Raw genomic sequence first — 17,523 nt, 5'->3', positions numbered from 1 at the left:
GATTCCAAGACCTTCTTGGCATTCTTCTCTCCTGCCGCAGAGACCCAGGCTTAGATGTGCTAAGGTGATGGTGGTCTGGCCCTGGGTCCTCACTGGTGGCAAGGCCCTGGGTACTCAACTCATACTGAGGCCCAGTACCCATCGCTTCAGTTTTCCCACTTGGACTAGTCATCTTAACGTGTTGGGGCCTCTAGGTCTCCCCCTTGACCCCTAGCGCCTCTGCAGTCGTGGGTCTGGAGCAGCCTTCTGGAACAGTGGGGCCGATTTCTTAAGGAGCTCATCTCCTAAGGGGTTCTTCCACACTGGGAGCAGCAGGAGTGTCCAGTGAGTCTCAGAGGCTTTCATGAAGCTATGGGAAGTGCCCGTGCGTTGCTGGAGGAGGGAGCGGCAGATCACGGTGACTGTGACCCACAGTGGCTGTGGGTGAGCCCCGAGAGCCAGGCAGGGTCCCTGGACTTTTTCCTCCCTGGACCACCGCGGAGCCGGGAGACTGCTGAGTCCGTGGGTCGATGAAAGGCCCCCCTCTGCCGGGCGGGGCTCGTAGACGAGCTCTTCCACCTTCGGCCGCCAGAGGGCGCGGCAGTCCGTGCTTGGCCCCGCCGGGCTGGTCACGGAGGCTGACGTCATCGGGTCCTGCGGAGGCCGCGGGCCACAAAGGCAGCTTTGTAGGGTGGCGGCGGGACAAAGCGGCCCGGGCCGGGGTCGGCGCCTCCGAGGCGGGGAGGGCGGGGCGGGTGGGAGGATAGGGCCGGGGACCTGGGACCCCGCCTCCGCACACCTGCCAGTCCCCTCTCGGCCTCCGGGCCCCCGAGTCCTGGCCCCTGAGTCCTGGCAGGCGATGAGAGGCTGTGGCCGCCCCCCTCGGAAGGAGTTCAGCGGCACCCCCCAACCCCTCCCCGGTCCCTCGGGCCTTTCCTGCTACCCCTGTCTCTGAGGGCTAGGGAGCACCAACTGACTAGAACAGAATCCCACGCCCAAGCCTGGATCCCTTGCCTTCAGCAGTCAGCCCTGGACCTCGCTGAACCCCAGATGAGCGGGTGGGGTGCAGTGCGAGTTCCGATGCCCTGATATCCGCCCAGCAGGAAACAGGAGCCAGAGATAGTTCCTTCCTTCCATCCTGAGGGGGAACCCTGCACAGAGGAACCATTCAGGAGCTGGCATTGTCTGCCTGATGAACCCAATGTCTCCCTCCCTGAGTGGGCCATGCAGGATTCTAGCCAGGATCCCCTTGTACCCGGCTTGGCAGTGGGTCTGGGTGGGGTCCTGGCAAGCAGTGCTTCCCTGGGTGCAGGCAGCTAGGCCCCCACCTGCCCTTGGTCCTCCTACCCCTGCTCAGATTTTGAGAGCATAAGGCTCCATTGTCCCAGCACTGCCGGGGGCAGCCTCTCAATTCATCCTTGTCTTTAGTGGTTGGGAAATTCCCAGCCATGGGGGGCGGTAGGCAGGGGATGATACATCCCAGGTGTCCTATACCCCAACAGGAGGGACTCCATAAAGTTGACTCCGAGGGATTCCCCCCATTACCCAGAGCGGTCCGGGGCTGGACCCCAACCACGCTGCATCCCTGGGCAAGGAGAACCAGAGATTCAGTGCTCCTTGGCAGTGTGTCTTCGGGAGTTCTCCCAGCCTTAGAAAGCCCATCTTCCTGGCCCCACCCATAGGCAGCTACATCTATGAGGCTCAGGACCTTTAGACAGGCAGAGGACCCAGGCTCCTGCTCCCAGACCAAGCCATGGATCCCAGTATGAGGCAGACTGTCTCTAGTCAGTGGGGACCGCCACAAAGCTCATCCACCACCCAGAGGGCCTGTCCCATTCCACATAGTTGCTCAGACTACTGATGTGGTAGCAGACTATTTTTAACCCGTTTTTTGGTGGGGTGGGTGGGGAAACAGCTGGGAAGAGAGAGACAAGCTCTGAGAGTCAGAGAGGTCTAAAGGATGTAGGGAGACCCTGTGGGAGAAGCCAGTCCAGGCCTGCAGTCACTTCCCAACTCCCCTGGGCTGGAGCCCTCACCCCCATCAGGTGGGTGGAGGCCCAGATGCCAGGAGCAGAAAGGGGAGGAGGCCCCATTAGAACTGGAGCCTCTGAGGCTGCAGGAGCTTCCAAGACCTAAAATAACCCCTTGGCTGTGTTCAGGGAAGCCCCATAGCTGCTCCTGATTTCCTCCAGAAAATCCTACTCCCCTCAGAATCATCCCCCCCACTCCCCACCCCAGAGTGCCAAGCCAGCTATTAAGGCTGGAGAATACAAGTCCTGACTCCAGCTCCCTGGCCTGTGGCATGGCCAGCCAGACCCTGGTTGCCCTGGGGTGTCAGGGACAGGATGGCAACTTCTCTTGGCTGACTTTTGGGTCCTGGCCCACTCCCATACAACTGACCTCAATCCTTGGGTCTGTTGCCCTAAAAGAGATCCCAGGGGACCTCATCCTTGCCGTGGGGCTGTGCATTCCCCCAACCCCCCTTGAACACGGAGAGGGGAAGCCAGGTCCCAACACGCCTCCAAAGTGAAAAAGTGAAAGTCGCTCAGTCGTGTCTCTGTGACCCCATGGACGATACAGTCCATGGAACTCTCCAGGCCAGAATATTGGAGTAGGTAGCTGTTCCCTTCTCCAGGGGATCTTCTCAACCCAGGGATCGAATCCAGGTCTCCTGCATTGCAGGCGGATTCTTTACCAGCTGAGCCACAAGGGAAGCCTGCACGCCCCCAAGGAGAGCCTCAAGTCAGCTGAGGTCTGTGTGCAGCAGTGTGACAGCAAGTATGTCCCTGGCTGCCAGCCAGTCAGCGCCTCCATTAACCACACAGCGATGGGCACTAGTGTTCAGGGGGTCAGAGGTCAAGGCTATGGATCTCTTTCTTTTCTCCGCTTTGATTCCCCCCCTTGCAGGAGACGCAGCCTCACAGGTGATCTTATTTAAGAGAAAAATCAGTTGTACATTCCTCGGTATTTATCCTGTTTTCTGACCTCATTGTGGGTGGAGGGAGTCAAGGCCTGAGTGGCTGATGCCTGAAGGGACCTGAAATCTCTCTTCTCCATCAACCCCCCATCCTCACTCAGGCTCAGCAGGCCCAGGAAGGTGGCAGGGCTTCCTGCAGGCACTTCCTCTATCTCTTGCTTCCCTGTGCCTGGTGGCTCCCCAAGTGATAGTGGCAGCTGGGGATCCTAAAGCTCTGCAGAGTGGCCTGGACCTGGTGTTACAAGCATCCGGGGCTTCACGGAGAAAGGTGGGTAGTGGGTAATGAGGAAAAGTCCAGCAGGTGGCAAAGGGGAGGGCAGAGGGCACAGCCTAAGCTAAGTCCTGGCAAAGAAGCAGCTGTCACCTCCCAGAAATGGGGTAGCTGAAGTTCTGGCAGGGTTAGCCAGGGCTGAGCCAGGGAGGGGTGTGTGAATCCCTGGTTAAGAGCCTGGGATGTCCCCAAGCTGGAGGAGCTAGGGAAGTAGGGTAACTGCAGAGAGGAGGCACTGGAAGGAGATCTGGCAGAAAGACCATGGGGACCACCCCCAGGTGAAGGGGTCAGGCTTCAAGCTGCAGGGGAAGGAGGTGGGGCCTTGTTCTGTCTTAAAGGAGACAGAGGCCTCTCTGACTTGGGGCTCTCTGGAGGGCGGAGCGAGTGGGCTTCTCGGCACTGCTGGGAGTGGGTTGGAGACTCCTGGAGGAAGACTAAGGAATCCTAGGCAGCTGGGGAGGGTCAGAGTGCTGTCCTGGGGGCTGGGGGTGTGGGTAAGGGAAGAAAGGGGACAGAAAGAGACAGGAGAGGAGTCAAGCCAGAGAGAGGGCCCGGTGAAGCTGGGCTGGAAGAGGCAGTGGTGAGTCTCCCTCGAGGCCCACGGGCTTACATGCCACAGGATGCCCAGCGCTGAGATGGCAGCCAGAGTGTGCACCTGTGTACCCTACCGAGTGCCAGACCTGCCTGGCCCACCCTTTAATACCGCGGGACAAGCGTGGAGAGGGGACTGAAAGGTTCAATCTCCCCCTAGGAACACACAGCTGGTGAGCAGCAGAATCAGAATTCAACCCAGTCACCTCCCCAGCTACTATAGGGGTGGATTCCTGGGACAGGCTCCAGTCCACCCTCCTGGAACAGCCTGAGCCCCCATCTGGTGCTCCCTGGAGGCCTCTCCCACCCCACGCCCCCTGCCCTGCCCAGCTCCCAAGCCAAGGGAGGGAAGGTAGCATTTATGTTAATGTATGTTAATGAGGACTGGGTGCCACCGGAGTCAACCCTGCCGCATTCCTGGCACCTCCTCCCGCGGATTATGGAGGAGGAGGAGAGAGAGGGAGGCCCCACCCCCAAGGCCCCTCATCTCTCTCCCCACCCGCTCTCCCCCCTGCTGGGCAACGAAGAAAACAGAAGTGAGTGAGGAGCTGTGATGTGGCTGGTGGGGGGGGGGGCTCCCCCGTCCCGGAGGGGCTGACCTCAGCCAGGGAGGAATGTGCAGGAGGCGGAGGGCAGGGGCGGAGCGGATGGGGGTAGGGCCCCAGCCAGAGGCCCAGGCTTCCCAGTGGCCCCTCCCTCAACCCCTCCACCTCAGCTCTGACATGGCCCTCAGAAGGCAAGGAGGGGAGGAGCTCATCTTCCCGAAAAGGTGGGCCAACGGGTTCCTCTGGGAGCTTGGACACCAGGTTGGGGGTGGGTGAGGGCAATGCCAGACAGACCTTCCCGGGAGATCCCCTGGTGTGGCTAGCAGAGTGTCAGGAAGTCAGGCCTCAGTTGGGCTCTCCAGGGCCCGATTTCCACCGCTTATCCCCCCTTGCCTAAAGTCCTCCTCCGGGTAGCACGTCCTAGTCCCCACGTGGCCGGAAGAGGGAAAGGTTGAGCCAGCGGTTGGAGCCACCAGCCCTGATGGCTAAAGCAGGTGTGAGTGCGGAGCCAAGGCTCAACCCAGCCCAGGCTGGGCACCGAGAGGGTTGGCTGCAGTCTTCCATAAATGGATGTCCCACCCCAGCCCAGTCACACCACCACCGAGTCCAGGCAGGGTGCAAGGGGCACGCCCAGCTGAGAGTGAGGACTGTGGAGGCAGGTGCTGGCATTTGGCACGACAATCCAGTTATTTCCAGAAGGAAAAACCAAGGCCCTAGCAGGCTATACTGCTGACAGGCAGCACCAGGCACCCACGCTGCCTCCCCTGGTTGGTTCAGCTCTGTTGAGATCCAGGCCCAGGCTGCGTGAATCCAGAATCCTTGGGGACTTCCAGAGCCCAGTGTGACCCACTAACCCTAGAGAGCTGGCTCCATGAAGTCCCTCCCCAGGGTCTGCATACTCTGGGACCCAGGACTGAGAAGCAGAAAAGAGATCTTGTGGGGATGGGGACAACCTGAGCTCTCACCCCTGGGGATCTCCCTGCTCCGGGGACATCTGGAAGCTGGAAGGCAATGCCAAGGACTCACGTGGACCAGGGGACAGCCTGGTCCTTTTTGCTGGGGGTTGAGTCCCAGGATGTTGGAAAGATGGTGCAGGGGGTGGGGTGGGGGGATCCTGGTCTTATTAGCCAGTATGGACACTGGGTTATTGGGGGAGGGGCATGAAATAGAGCCTGGGACCCTGGGCCTGAAGAACTAAACGCAATGGGGTCAGGTAGGGGGCACCGTGGGGTTGGGTGGGGCCCTCAAAGGCACTTGCTGATCTTGGCTGCTTGGGTGGAAAATTGTAAACAGCCAAAGAATTTTGTTTGCTTGCATGGGGCCAGAGGAGGCTGCCCAGACCCAAAGCAAAAGAGCCTGGGAGGAGGGAGAGAGGCCATGTGCTGAAAGTCCTGGGGCTCAGGCAGGGCTGTGTCCCCCCACTCCCCCTCCTGAAGGCCCCTGGTCGTCCCACGGATGCCCACCCTTCACTGCCAACCAGCCAGCGAGACCAGGCCAGAGACACCAGGCCTGAGGCTCAGCTAAGAGAGGCAGGTCCCTCCCCTGCCTGTGGCTGGGCACAGACACCTCCACTCTAGGAACTTGCAGGAGATGCACCAGAAAGCCATGGCCTCCCTTGAAGACCCCTGGGGAGCTGCCAGTCAGCCTTGGGGAAAATGTAAGAGAATGCATTTTGAGGGAACTGAGGGGTGGAAGACGCCCACCCTCAAGCCCTGGCATGTTTACCCAGGTGGACCTGAGGACCCCCTTGGCCATGGTTGACATTCAGCTCCTCCAAGGAAGTACGCCTGGCAGTATCAACAGGGTGTGTCCCCCAGAGTCACCTTTAGGCCAAGGCCAGACCCTTACCAGTTGAGGTGTTTAGAAGCTCTGTCCTATCCTTGAAGCCCCCTGGGGTATCTCACTCTGGTGAGGCAGACCTTGCCTGCCACCTACACCCTTGGAAGAAAGACAGTCCATGGACATGACATAGAATGCCCCTCACCTTCCAACACAGACATGCGACCACTGGTCAGGACCGGTCTCTGACCAGTGCCAAAGTCAGACTGGTCTCCTGCTGTTGGCCTGCCCCTCCAGCCCTCTTCTCCCACCCAACACTGGCCGTCATCAGAGCTGCTGCCAGCCAGGTGGCAGAAGTACTAAGTCACCCAAGCCCTGTGGAAGGATGGGGGCTGGGTCTTCGGGGTCCATCAGATCTCCCGACTTGAGGACCCCTTTCCTAACCAGCCCTTCTCAGCAGACTCCTGAGGACCCAGGTGGCAGCTGAGCCTCCTCATTCCCCGCCAGCTCCCAGGCTGCGGAGGGACAGACAGGTGAAAGAACCGAGTCCCTGGGTGTGCCCTGTCTGCCCGTTCCCTCTGCGGTTCCCTCTGCCCTTCCCTCTGCTGGCTGCACAGTTCTGCCCGGGGCTACGAGGTCTCTATTGCTTCTTCCTCATTTGCCCGGACGGCATGCCCACCTTCCAGGACCTCTGTATGGGGCATCCTCTAGCTGTGAAGCCCCACAGGGGAGGGGTCGGCCCTGCCCGCCCCTCCCTCGTGCCCGCTCCACTCTGGCCAGGCCACCAACTCCAGCCGTCCCGGCTGCCTGCCCAGTCACCCGACCCGCCCCATAAACTTGACGGCGGGGCGGGCGCAGCTGGCTTGGTGGGGGCGGGGGCTGCTCCTTAAAGGAGCCGTCAGAGGGTGCCCGGGGCCCCTTGGCTTCTCCGACCTTCTCCAGGGTGAGAAGAGGCAGCAGGGTGAGGAGCCGCCGCTGCCGGAGCTCTTGGTGGAGTGTCGGGAGGCAGCCTGGCGTCCTGAGATGCCGCAGACCTCCTGGGCCTAGAAGAGGCAGTGGCAAGTGTCAGTGGAAGGAAGGAGGGAGGTGGGAGTCCTGGGGTGGGAGGGGTCTGGAAGCGGTGGCGGAGCTAGGGGGGGTGGTTTGGGGAGTGCGGTTTGGAACAAACGTGCTCCAGCAGCTGCGCCCCTCGCTTGATCGTGCCCCAGGACCTTGCCCCGTGCCAGGGCTACTGTGCCCGGCACCTGCCCAGCCAGCTTCTGGGAAGGAGGATGGGCACTGCAGCTAGAGCCTGGCCCCATGTGAGGGGTTCAGGGAAGAAGGACCCTGGCTCACAGAAGTGGTGGGGCTCAAAGATGGAGAAACCCTTGAAGGCAAAGATGGGATGGAGAGGCTGAGGGAGACGCCAGAGGCTGGAGAGGGAAGGACAGCTCCCCTGAGCTGGGGGGTGAGAGGCTGCCCCAGGCCCTTGGCTCTCCCCACTTGATTCCTCTTGGGTCTGAAGTCTGAGATCACAGCATTTCTGGGTGTGATCGGCCCCTCCCGCCCTCTGGGGTGGGGAGAGAGAGGTCCAGCACAAAGCTGGGGCTGCCGGGTCCAAGTGAGTGCAGCTCCTGAATCAGGAACTGAGGCGTCTGCCCTGCCTGGCCAGGCCTGGGTCTCCCAGCTAGCTTCTCCCTCTGAGAAGTGGGCTTCCGGGGTGTCTCAGAGTTGAAGCGATGATGGATGCTGCAGTTATATTTGCTCACCTGCATGTCCAGAGAGATGCGTACACTTGCGCACACATCCATACACACACGTGCGACACACATACATGCTTTCAAGGTGCACACCCCTGATATGTACATCCTGCATACACACACGTACACCCCGATATGTACATCCTGCGTACACATACGTACAATGCCATGTGTGTGCACGCACATGCATATCACACCTATGTGTACAATACAGCACATATGCCAGGTGGTCTCACATAGGTATCCACAGATATGCATGCAGACACACAACACACAGACGCCCAATACAGCTGTACAAAGGGCCCACAGAAGCACGTTCATGCTCACAGGCACCCACACCATCAGCTCCGGCTTCAAAGGTGCCTCTGTCTCTCTGAGGACCCGTGGGTGCACAGCCTCCTCCAGAGGCATGACCCCCTCTTGTTACACTCATACCCATGACCAGCTCGTTTTGCTCGTTGCACTTGGCACCTCTATAGGGACTGCAAGCAACCCGAATCCTCGTTGGTCCTCTGCCTCCTCCTGCAGGGAGGACCTTGCCTGTGTGCCCCAATGCCCCTAGCCCCAGTCCCTGGCTGGCATGAAGTAGGCGCACTGACTCGGTGAATTAATGCCTGTGGGTGTGTATGCAGGAGGGCGGGTTCCTGGCGAGGGTGACGTGGTGGGGCGGGCGCCTGCCAGTGTGGGGTTGACCCCGAGGGTGTGCCCAGCGTGGGTGTGTCTGTGATTGTGGCCAGACAGGGCACCCTGCGAGGGAGAGGAGGGCTCGGAAGTGGAATGCGACCCCCCAGCCTCTTTCCCTAGGGGCTGTAATCTGATCCCTGGGGACTCCCCCCCACCCCAGCCTCCCGCCCTCGCCCCTTGCTGCAACTCCTTCTCCTCCAGATCCCGGGGCAGAGTCCAGGGAGGCTCAAGGCTCCTCCACACGCGCCCGCTGAACCCTGAGCTCCCTGAGCCGCGGGGATGGGGCGGGCCGAGGCTGCCGCCATGATCCCGGGCCTGGCCCTGCTCTGGGCGGCAGGGCTGGGGGGTGCTGCCCCCAGCACCCCACGCCTCCGCCTCTCCTTCCAAGGTAGGTGCACCTGGCTGGGAGGCCCCAGCTCAGGGTGGGCAAGGAGAGGGGCCCAGGGTGGGTAGGGAGCACTGTGTTTGCTGTTACCTTTGTGTGTGCGCCACCCAGCTCCGGACTGGGGGGCACGCTCAGGCCATCTCCAGTTAACCCTCTCCTGGCTTCCGTCCCCAAGCTCTCTGCCCACATTCTCCTCATGCTTTCCCAGGAAGACCCCTTCTGTCCCCATGGCAACAGATCCTGCCTCTGCTCCATCCCCTGCTCCCAGGAAGGTTGAGGTGGGTGGGGGGGAGCATCAGAGCCGCCTTCCCACACCCCCTCTCCACAGGGTGGTGACTAGGCTGCGACATCATACTGAACCCTGGCTGGTGGCAGAGAACCCTCAGCCTGATTTTGGGGTCGGGGTCCTGGCTGTCCCAGTATGCAGCCGTATCCCAGAACCCTTGCCTCCCTGTGCACCCACCTGGAGACACTGCTTGTCTGAGCACGCCCTGGAAGCTCCACCTGCTTCCCCCATGGGGGTGGGGGGGGTGCTGCACTGCCCACTCTGGCAGCTTGGCCGGCACCTGGGTGGGCCTGTCCTCCCGAGTTGTAAACTCACACGCATGTAAATCCACCTGTGTGTGGGCCAGGTCACATGTACAACCTTGGCCTGGAGGAAGCTTCTAGCATGACTGGCGAATCCTCAGTGTCCCCACCCCACAGAGCTCCAGGCCCGGCACGGTCTCCGGACCTTCAGGCTGGAGAGGACCTGCTGCTATGAAGCGCTGCTGCTCGATGAGGAACGTGGGCGCCTGTTTGTGGGCGCCGAGAACCACGTGGCCTCCCTCAGCCTGGACAACATTAGCAAGAGGGCCAAGAAGGTGCCAGAAACCCCACCACCACCCAGCCTCAGCACCAGCCCCCCAGGAAAGAGCCCCGGGGAGGTTGGGTCCCCTGAGTGGACACCCTCAGCTTAGAGACCGGGCCCTGTGTTCGCCCATCCCCACCCTCCCCATAGCTGGCCTGGCCGGCCCGTGTGGAATGGCGAGAGGAGTGCAACTGGGCCGGGAAGGACATTGGCGTGAGTGTTGGCTGCCTGGGTGGGAGTGGGGCGGGTCAGCCCCTCACTCTAGCGATGGGCAGTGCTGAAACAGAGGGCCGCCTGTTCTGGCTGGGATTGGGGGCAAGAGGGTCGAGGTGGCTGAAGTCCGGAGGTAGTGAGTCAGGGTGGGGGGCTCATGTGATTCTTCTTGGGGGCCTCTGAGTCACGGGAGACAATGCAGGCCTCTGCTTCTCCATGAACCCATTCTGGGGAGAGGTGGGAGGGCCGGGCTTGTCACCAAGGGCACCCGGGTCCGTGTCGCCCACGTTAGTACTTGCCTGGGCTGATGCACCGAAGAAGAAGGGGTGGGGGCACCGCTGGCGAGCGGGGACCCCTTCAGGCCACCTCCCTGAGGGAGGCCTCCTTGTTCCTGACCCTGCCTGCCTGCGTGCTAGACCGAGTGCATGAACTTCGTGAAGTTGCTCCATGCCTACAACCATACCCACTTGCTGGCCTGTGGCACAGGGGCCTTCCACCCAATCTGTGCGTTTGTGGAGGTGGGCCAGCGGCTGGAGGTAAGGCTGGAGCTGGTCAGGGAGGGAGGTAGGGAGAGTAAGGAAGGAGGAAGGGCCTGTACTAGTAACTCCCTGCTGCCTCTCAGGAGCCCATGCTCCGGCTGGACCCTCGAAGGCTGGAGGATGGCAAGGGCAAGAGTCCTTATGACCCCAGGCATCGGGCTGCCTCCGTGCTGGTGGGTGAGTCCAAAGGCTGGGACCCCAGGAGAGCTCCTGGAACCTGCACCACCCCCCCAGAGACTCTAGCATCTTGTAAAGTCCCAAGACCCTCCCTAGAGTCCCAGGGATTCCCCATAGCCTCACTGATTCCCCAAGAGCCCCCAGAGGTCCCCCAACCTGCCATAGGAACCTTTGGCTTTGCTCAGCAGCCTTGCCGTATCTACAGGGGAAGAACTGTACTCGGGGGTAGCTGCGGACCTCATGGGCCGGGACTTCACCATCTTCCGCAGCCTGGGCCAGCGTCCAAGTCTCCGGACAGAGCCGCACGACTCCCGCTGGCTCAACGGTGAAAGGCTGGGGGTGGGGACTGTTGGGAGGGAGCTCTCATCTCCAACAGAGCAGGTGCTGAGTAAGGCACCTGCTTTCCAGATGCCTATCCTGGGTCAAGCCCTGCACTGGGCACTGGGTCAGAGGGCGAGACCAGATAGGTGTGACCCAGGCCCTCTTTGAGTTCAGACCTCAGAACGAATGCACGATAAGCTCAGTTCCAATGGCCAGGAGATACAGTGAGAGAACAGAGAAGGGGAGAGGAGACGAGGTGGGAGTGGTGGTGGTGGGAGTGGGAGGGTTGGGGACAGGAAGCCACTCTGCCGAAAAGAGGAATGAGCTAATTCCCAGAACACAGCAGGATTTCGGGAAGAGCATTCCAGGCAGAGGGAATGATGAGTGCAAAGGCCCCGGGGACAGGAACAAGCCAAGGAACAGACTCATGAAGGGAGCAATGATAAGGGGCCTGCCCTATGAGGAAAGGGTAGGGCTAGAGTACCTTATTCTGAGTGAGGGGACCCAGCGGAGTATTTGAAGCAGGAGTCAGGGCATCTACTTCCCTCTACAGAGGAAGATTCATAAGTGAAGGCAAAACCCAGATACCCAGGATCGCTCCTTTCTTGGTGCACTGGCATGGAGAACTGCCAGGGGAGGGGTGAGAGGCCCGCCACTGGCCAAGGTCACCTGCCTGTGAGCCCAGGTAGCCACGGTCTCTGCTGCCCTCTCGTGGCTGCTTCTTGACTCACAGGCCCTCATCTTGATCCTGTCCTGGGGAGCCCGTCGAACTTGCTTCTGGAGGTGGGGTGGTCAGCGGCTGCCTTGAGGACTTATGCTGGCTTAAAGAGAAGGGGAGGCAGAGCCAGGCAGGACCTCAGTGACCCCTCGCCTCCTGCTGTGGCCAGAGCCCAAGTTTATCAAGGTCTTTTGGATCCCGGAGAGTGAGAACCCAGATGATGACAAGATCTACTTCTTCTTCCGTGAGTCGGCGGTGGAGGCCACGCCGGCACTGGGACGCCTGTCTGTGTCCCGCGTTGGCCAGATCTGCAGGGTGAGGCCTTCCTGGGCCACATTCAGAGGTTCTGCCACCGCCCCTTTGCCTGTCAGGGCCTCACCCTCATCCCCTCCTACTGGCCCCTGCAGAACGACGTGGGTGGCCAGCGCAGCCTGGTCAACAAGTGGACAACGTTCCTGAAGGCGCGGCTGGTGTGCTCGGTGCCCGGTGCCGAGGGCGATACGAACTTTGACCAGCTCCGTAAGCGGCAGGAGTGGAGGGTGGGGTGTGGGCAGTGAACACAGGGGCACAGACCCTGGAGCCTGGCTCTGCACCCTCCCCCAATGTGGTCCCTTCCCTACAGAGGACGTGTTCCTGTTGTCCTCGAGAGATCGCTGGACCCCACTGCTCTATGCTGTCTTCTCCACATCCAGGTGAGGTGTGGGAGGCAGTGGGCAGGGTGGCCCAGGCTCCACTGGAGCCCTTCGCTCCACTGACATCTTCACCTGCAGCAGCATCTTCCAGGGTTCTGCCGTGTGCGTGTACAGCATGAATGATGTACGCCGGGCCTTCCTGGGACCCTTTGCACACAAGGAGGGGCCCATGCACCAGTGGGTGTCCTACCAGGGACGTGTCCCCTACCCCCGACCTGGCATGGTGCGTAGCCCAGGGACTGCCTCCACAACCCAGTTAAACCTGCAGGGTGGAGGACTTGGCCTGGGGTCTTCTTGGTGAATGTGATTTCTTCCTTTTTTTGGTTTTTTAATGGTTGGGAAAACATCCTCTTCATCAGACAGGGTTCCTCAGGGGAAGGTCATAATTCCCCCTCAGATTGCCAGGGCAGGGCTCTGTCCAATATCCGCCCCCTCATACACACTCCAAGTTCTGGGTGGTCTCCTGTGGAGGGCTGCCCACCCGGCCTTCTTATCCACTTCCTTGTCATGCCTCCTCCCCACCTCCCAGTGCCCCAGCAAGACTTTTGGCACCTTCAGTTCCACCAAGGACTTTCCTGATGATGTCATCCAGTTTGCCCGGAACCACCCCCTCATGTACAATTCGGTCCTGCCCATCGGTGGGCGCCCTCTCTTCCAACAAGTGGGCGCCGGGTACACCTTCACCCAGATCACTGCAGACCGTGTCGCAGCTGCTGATGGATACTACGATGTCCTCTTCATTGGCACAGGTCAGGGTCCTGCCATGACCACCCACAAAACCCAGCGCAGGCTCTTTGGCCTATTAGTGGAATTTCCCTGTGTTCAGACCCATTTCCATATGTTTCCTGGGGCTGTGTCCCCCATCTCCTTCTGGATGATGCTCTGATTGCTCCAACCCACATTCTTCACCTCTCCAGCCGTGCTGCGGGTAGAGGCATCAGAAGCAAGGAGACCCCTGGCCCTAGCTGTCAGAGGGCACAAGGAGTCACCCCCTCTTCTCATCCCTACAGATGTAGGCACAGTGCTGAAGGTGATCTCCGTCCCCAAGGGCGGCTGGCCAAATGCTGAGGGGCTGCTCCTGGAGGAATTACACATGTTTGAGGTGAGGCCTAGCCCCCACTGCCTGGGGGACCCCCAACCCATGGAGCCATGATCCCAGAGCCCCTCCTCCTTCTCAGGACTCAGCTGCTGTCACCAGCATGCAAATCTCCTCTAAGAGGGTAAGTGACCAGAGTGCTTGGGGGTGGAATGGACCCAAAGTGTTCCCAGGTGCCCCCACTCCCATTCTTTTGGTGATGATAAGCCCCAATTTCCATTTCAAGGACAGGCTCTGTGACTTGAGATCCCAGTGTTCCCTTTTGTCAAATGGGGGGAAGGGATCCCTGACCTATGGGAGTTTGGCACTGGGCCTCCCTCAGTCAGCCTGGAGCCTTATTCCCCTAGCACCAACTGTACGTAGCCTCTCGCAGCGGGGTGGCCCAGATCCCGTTGCACCGCTGCGCTGCCCACGGCCGTGCCTGTGCCGAATGCTGCCTGGCACGTGACCCCTACTGTGCCTGGGATGGGGCCAAGTGCACTCGCTTCCAGCCCAGTGCCAAGAGGTGAGCAGGGTCAAGGACGTGCTGCCTGGAGGGAGTCTTTATCCATCCCTGGCTAAAAGACGCACTCACGGAGGCTCTAATGTCCCCGATCCCCAGGCGGTTCCGACGGCAGGACGTAAGGAACGGCGACCCCAGCACACTGTGTTCCGGGGGTGAGTGTCTCAGCTGCTCTCATCCCTCAGCGCTTAAAGACTGCCCCACCCTGTCCTGCTTTGCCTGAATCTGACATTCCCTTTGCCCCCAGACTCATCCCACCCTGTGCTGCTGGAGCAGAAGGTGCTGGGTGTGGAGGGAGGTAGCGCCTTCCTGGAGTGTGAGGCCCGCTCGCTGCAGGCGCACGTGGAGTGGACCTTCCAGCGCGCGGGGGAGTCGGCCTACACTCAGGTGAGCCTCCCCCACCCCCTCCCCAAACAGGCACTGTTCCAACCCTAACGTCCAGAAAGTGATTAATGAGGCCCTTGGCCCGCTCCGCACGTCTACATGCGATCCAGCCCCGCCCAGTGAGTCTCAGCCCAATCAGACCCCTAACGCCCAATTGGGGCCCGCACTCGGCATCCAGGTGAGGCCCCATTCCTCTAACTAGGCGCCTGACATCCCCGCCCCATCGGAGAGAAGCCCCGCCCTTGCCCCGCCCACTGAACTCTCCGACCCGCCCTCACTTGCAGATAAGCCCCGCCCCCGCCCGTTCCTTAAAATCCTCGCCTCCCGCTGATCCATCAGCAGGTGCCTGCGGAAGAGCGAGCTGAGCGCACGAGGAGGGGATTGCTGCTGCGCGGGCTGCGGCGTGGGGACTCCGGCTTGTACCTGTGTGCAGCGGTGGAGCAGGGCTTTTCGCAGCCACTGCGTCGCCTAGCGCTGCACGTGCTGAGTGCAGCACAGGCTGAAAGACTGGCCCGGACCGAGGATACTGCGCCAGTCGCCCCGCCGGGCCCCAAGCTCTGGTACCGGGACTTTCTGCAGCTGGTGGAGCCCGGCGGTGGTGGTGCGAACTCCCTGCGAATGTGTCGCCCTCAGCCCGCGCCGCGCCCACAGGTCCCTGAGTCACGGAGAAAGGGCCGCAACCGGAGGACACACGCCCCAGAGCTGCGGGCTGAGCGGGGCCCACGCAGCGCAGCGGACTGGTGACTTGGCCGTCCCCATGCTGGGAACTGGGGAGGAGGCTGCAGGAGGGAGAGGGGGCACACAGACCCTGGGAGACGGCTAGGGGCCCGGCGTTTCCTGGTGGAGGGAAGACACCGACTGACAGGCCCTGGCCAAGGGGCAGCCATGCTGGCTTATTTATTAACAAGAGGATAACCCTTGAATCTAACCCCGATAGGGGCGGCCTAGGCTGGGCACAGGGTCCGGCTGGTCGGGAGGAGGCAGAGAAGCAGGGTTCCCCGGGTACTTGGGTGGGAGTGGTGCCCGGAATGCCCACCCTGGGGGAAGGACCACCTCTTTGGGCAATGAGCAGAAAGCTGTGAACAGGCTGGGTGGGTGGGGTGGGGCAGGCCGACTGTACTAATGCAATAAACACATTTTCAGTCAAAGCTGGAATGGCCCCAGCAGACAATTGCTGGTCTTAGTGTTGCCGACCCAGGTTCTTGGACTCTTTAATCAATAGAAGTTGATAAGAGGCCAGATGAGAAATTCAGGCAAAGGCTTCGTTGGGCTCATGCTGCAGAACAAGGGAGTGAAAATAAGCCACAGGTGCCCAACAAGCAACAGGTGCTCTCGCTTGCTTGCGGTTGTGGGGGTGGGGGAGGAGGGCAGGAGGGGTGAGCTGGTTCCTTAAATGGGGTGAGGTAGGGTCAGATCCATGGTTCAGGCAGTAGGAGTGGTTTAGGCGGTCAGCCCACCCCCTTGTGGTGGTGTGGCAGTTGGTTTTTTGGTCTTTTGTTTTGGGGGGGGGGTCTTTTTGTATCTTGTTTATAATTTGCCCCAACCGCAGGTGTGTATAGTTGCTTTTAGTTGCTTACAGCAGGGTTCCCCAACCTCCAGGCCTAGGACTAACACTGATCTGTGGCCTGTTAGGAACTGGACTGCACAGCAGGAAGTGAGCGGAGGGCAAGCCAGTGAGCAAAGCTGCTTCTTCTGTGTCTTGCCATTGGTTGCATTACCAGCTGAAACCACCCCCATCCCTCCCATCTGGTCCCTGGAAAAATCTGTCTTCCAATCCCTGTTGCCCAAATGGTCAGGGGACTGCTGCCTTATAATCTCTTTGTAGTCCCTTGCTCCAGGAGATGTTTGTCCAAGTGAAGTACTGCAGCAAAGGGTCCCATGTCCCAGCCTGTCTGATTCCCCTCTAGGGAGTTCTACACCCCTTATTCTTAAGGATTAAGGGGTTGAAGGTTTCTTCTGAAACCGCAGATCCTAGCCTACCCTAAAAGTGTAGAAGTCCCTTGCTGACTGCTTTCGGGGACCTGGGTTCCCCTCAGCTGGAATCGGTTGAAGTCCTTGAGCCATCATGAGCCTTACTTGAAAACTGTTGGGACCTAGAAAACACAAACTTAACCAAAGGGTTAAACAGACAAGGGCCAAAAGGGAGAACAGTAAAAAGCCCCTAGAGCAGGGGTCACCAACCTCCAGGATCTAATGCCTTGACATGAGATGGAGCTGATGTAATAACAGAAAAAAGTTCACAATACATGCAATGTGTTTGAGTCGACCTGAAACCACTCCCCTACCCCGTGCCCATGGAAAAATTATCTTCCAGGAAGCCGGTGCCTGGTGCCAGAAAGGTTGGGGACTGCTTCACTTAAGGGTCTAGAAACCAGGATAAGGTTTGAGAGGGCTTCCCTAACTGCTGACCAGGCAGCGAAGGCAACAGCGCCCCTGCCAAAATTGTGAAGCCATTGCTGCTTGGGTGTCTTATTTCTTTAACTTTTCTCTTTGCTGTTGCATTGATTTAGGTGCAGCAGGAAGTGTTAGTTACCCCACAAATTGTGCCTTGTTCTGTCAGGTAATCAAGAACTAGATGGTTATCAAGAGGTAAATACATTAACTCAAGTAACAAGAGAGGACTTAAGTCCCGTTAAAGCTTGCTCTTGTCAGTTTTATCACAGAATTAAGCTGTCTGGTGGGATTTCTCAGTGTGGCTTCTTGATAGGGAAAGCTACCCCATGGAGCTGCCAGTCCTGTGGCCAGCCCTAGGAAGTGAACATTATTATTTATTTAGGTATTCAGTGGCAGACACTTGGGATCTTTGATTTTCCTTGCAACGTGTGTGATCTAGTTCCTGACTAGGGATGGAACCTGGACCTCTGGCATTGGGAGTGCAAAATCTTAGCCCACTGGACCACCAGGGAAGTCCCTGAAGTGGGCATTGTTAATGCAGTTACAGGCCATAGCTTGGACTTTCCTTGTGGCTCAGCCATAAAGAAAACTGCCATACAGGAGACATTGGTTCAATCCCTGGGTCAGAAAGATCCCATGGGGAAGGAAATGGTGACCCTCTCTAGTATCCTTGCCTAGAAAATCCCA

At 59.7% G+C, this 17,523-nt stretch overlaps 1 protein-coding gene across 14 annotated transcripts; it reads left to right on the top strand.

The window, feature by feature from the left end:
* Positions 1-4,526: 4,526 nt before the first annotated feature.
* On the top strand, positions 4,527-15,613 carry SEMA3B (semaphorin 3B). Of its 14 annotated transcripts, none has more exons than XM_059879809.1 (20): positions 4,527-4,587; positions 6,603-6,675; positions 7,085-7,206; positions 8,410-8,953; positions 9,656-9,813; positions 9,951-10,013; positions 10,430-10,549; positions 10,636-10,729; positions 10,935-11,054; positions 11,938-12,083; positions 12,176-12,287; positions 12,391-12,460; positions 12,539-12,683; positions 12,990-13,209; positions 13,471-13,562; positions 13,639-13,680; positions 13,904-14,061; positions 14,158-14,213; positions 14,306-14,445; positions 14,782-15,613. In XM_059879809.1, exons 4-20 carry the CDS (start codon positions 8,845-8,847, stop codon positions 15,184-15,186), a joined length of 2,250 nt encoding a protein of 749 aa, XP_059735792.1. In that variant the 5' UTR covers positions 4,527-4,587; positions 6,603-6,675; positions 7,085-7,206; positions 8,410-8,844; the 3' UTR covers positions 15,187-15,613. The 14 variants fall into 14 exon arrangements, with proteins under 14 accessions (XP_059735792.1, XP_015315094.2, XP_010816057.2 ...); XM_015459608.3 differs by having other exon boundaries at positions 6,590-6,675; XM_010817755.4 differs by having other exon boundaries at positions 6,590-7,206; positions 8,410-8,483; positions 8,767-8,953.
* The last annotated feature ends 1,910 nt before the right edge of the window (positions 15,614-17,523 follow it).

This window comes from Bos taurus, chromosome 22, assembly GCF_002263795.3.
Source record: "Bos taurus isolate L1 Dominette 01449 registration number 42190680 breed Hereford chromosome 22, ARS-UCD2.0, whole genome shotgun sequence".
Lineage (NCBI taxonomy): Eukaryota > Metazoa > Chordata > Mammalia > Artiodactyla > Bovidae > Bos > Bos taurus.
Note: the sequence above shows the minus strand (reverse complement) of the source record. Positions and strands in the feature narration are given on the sequence as shown.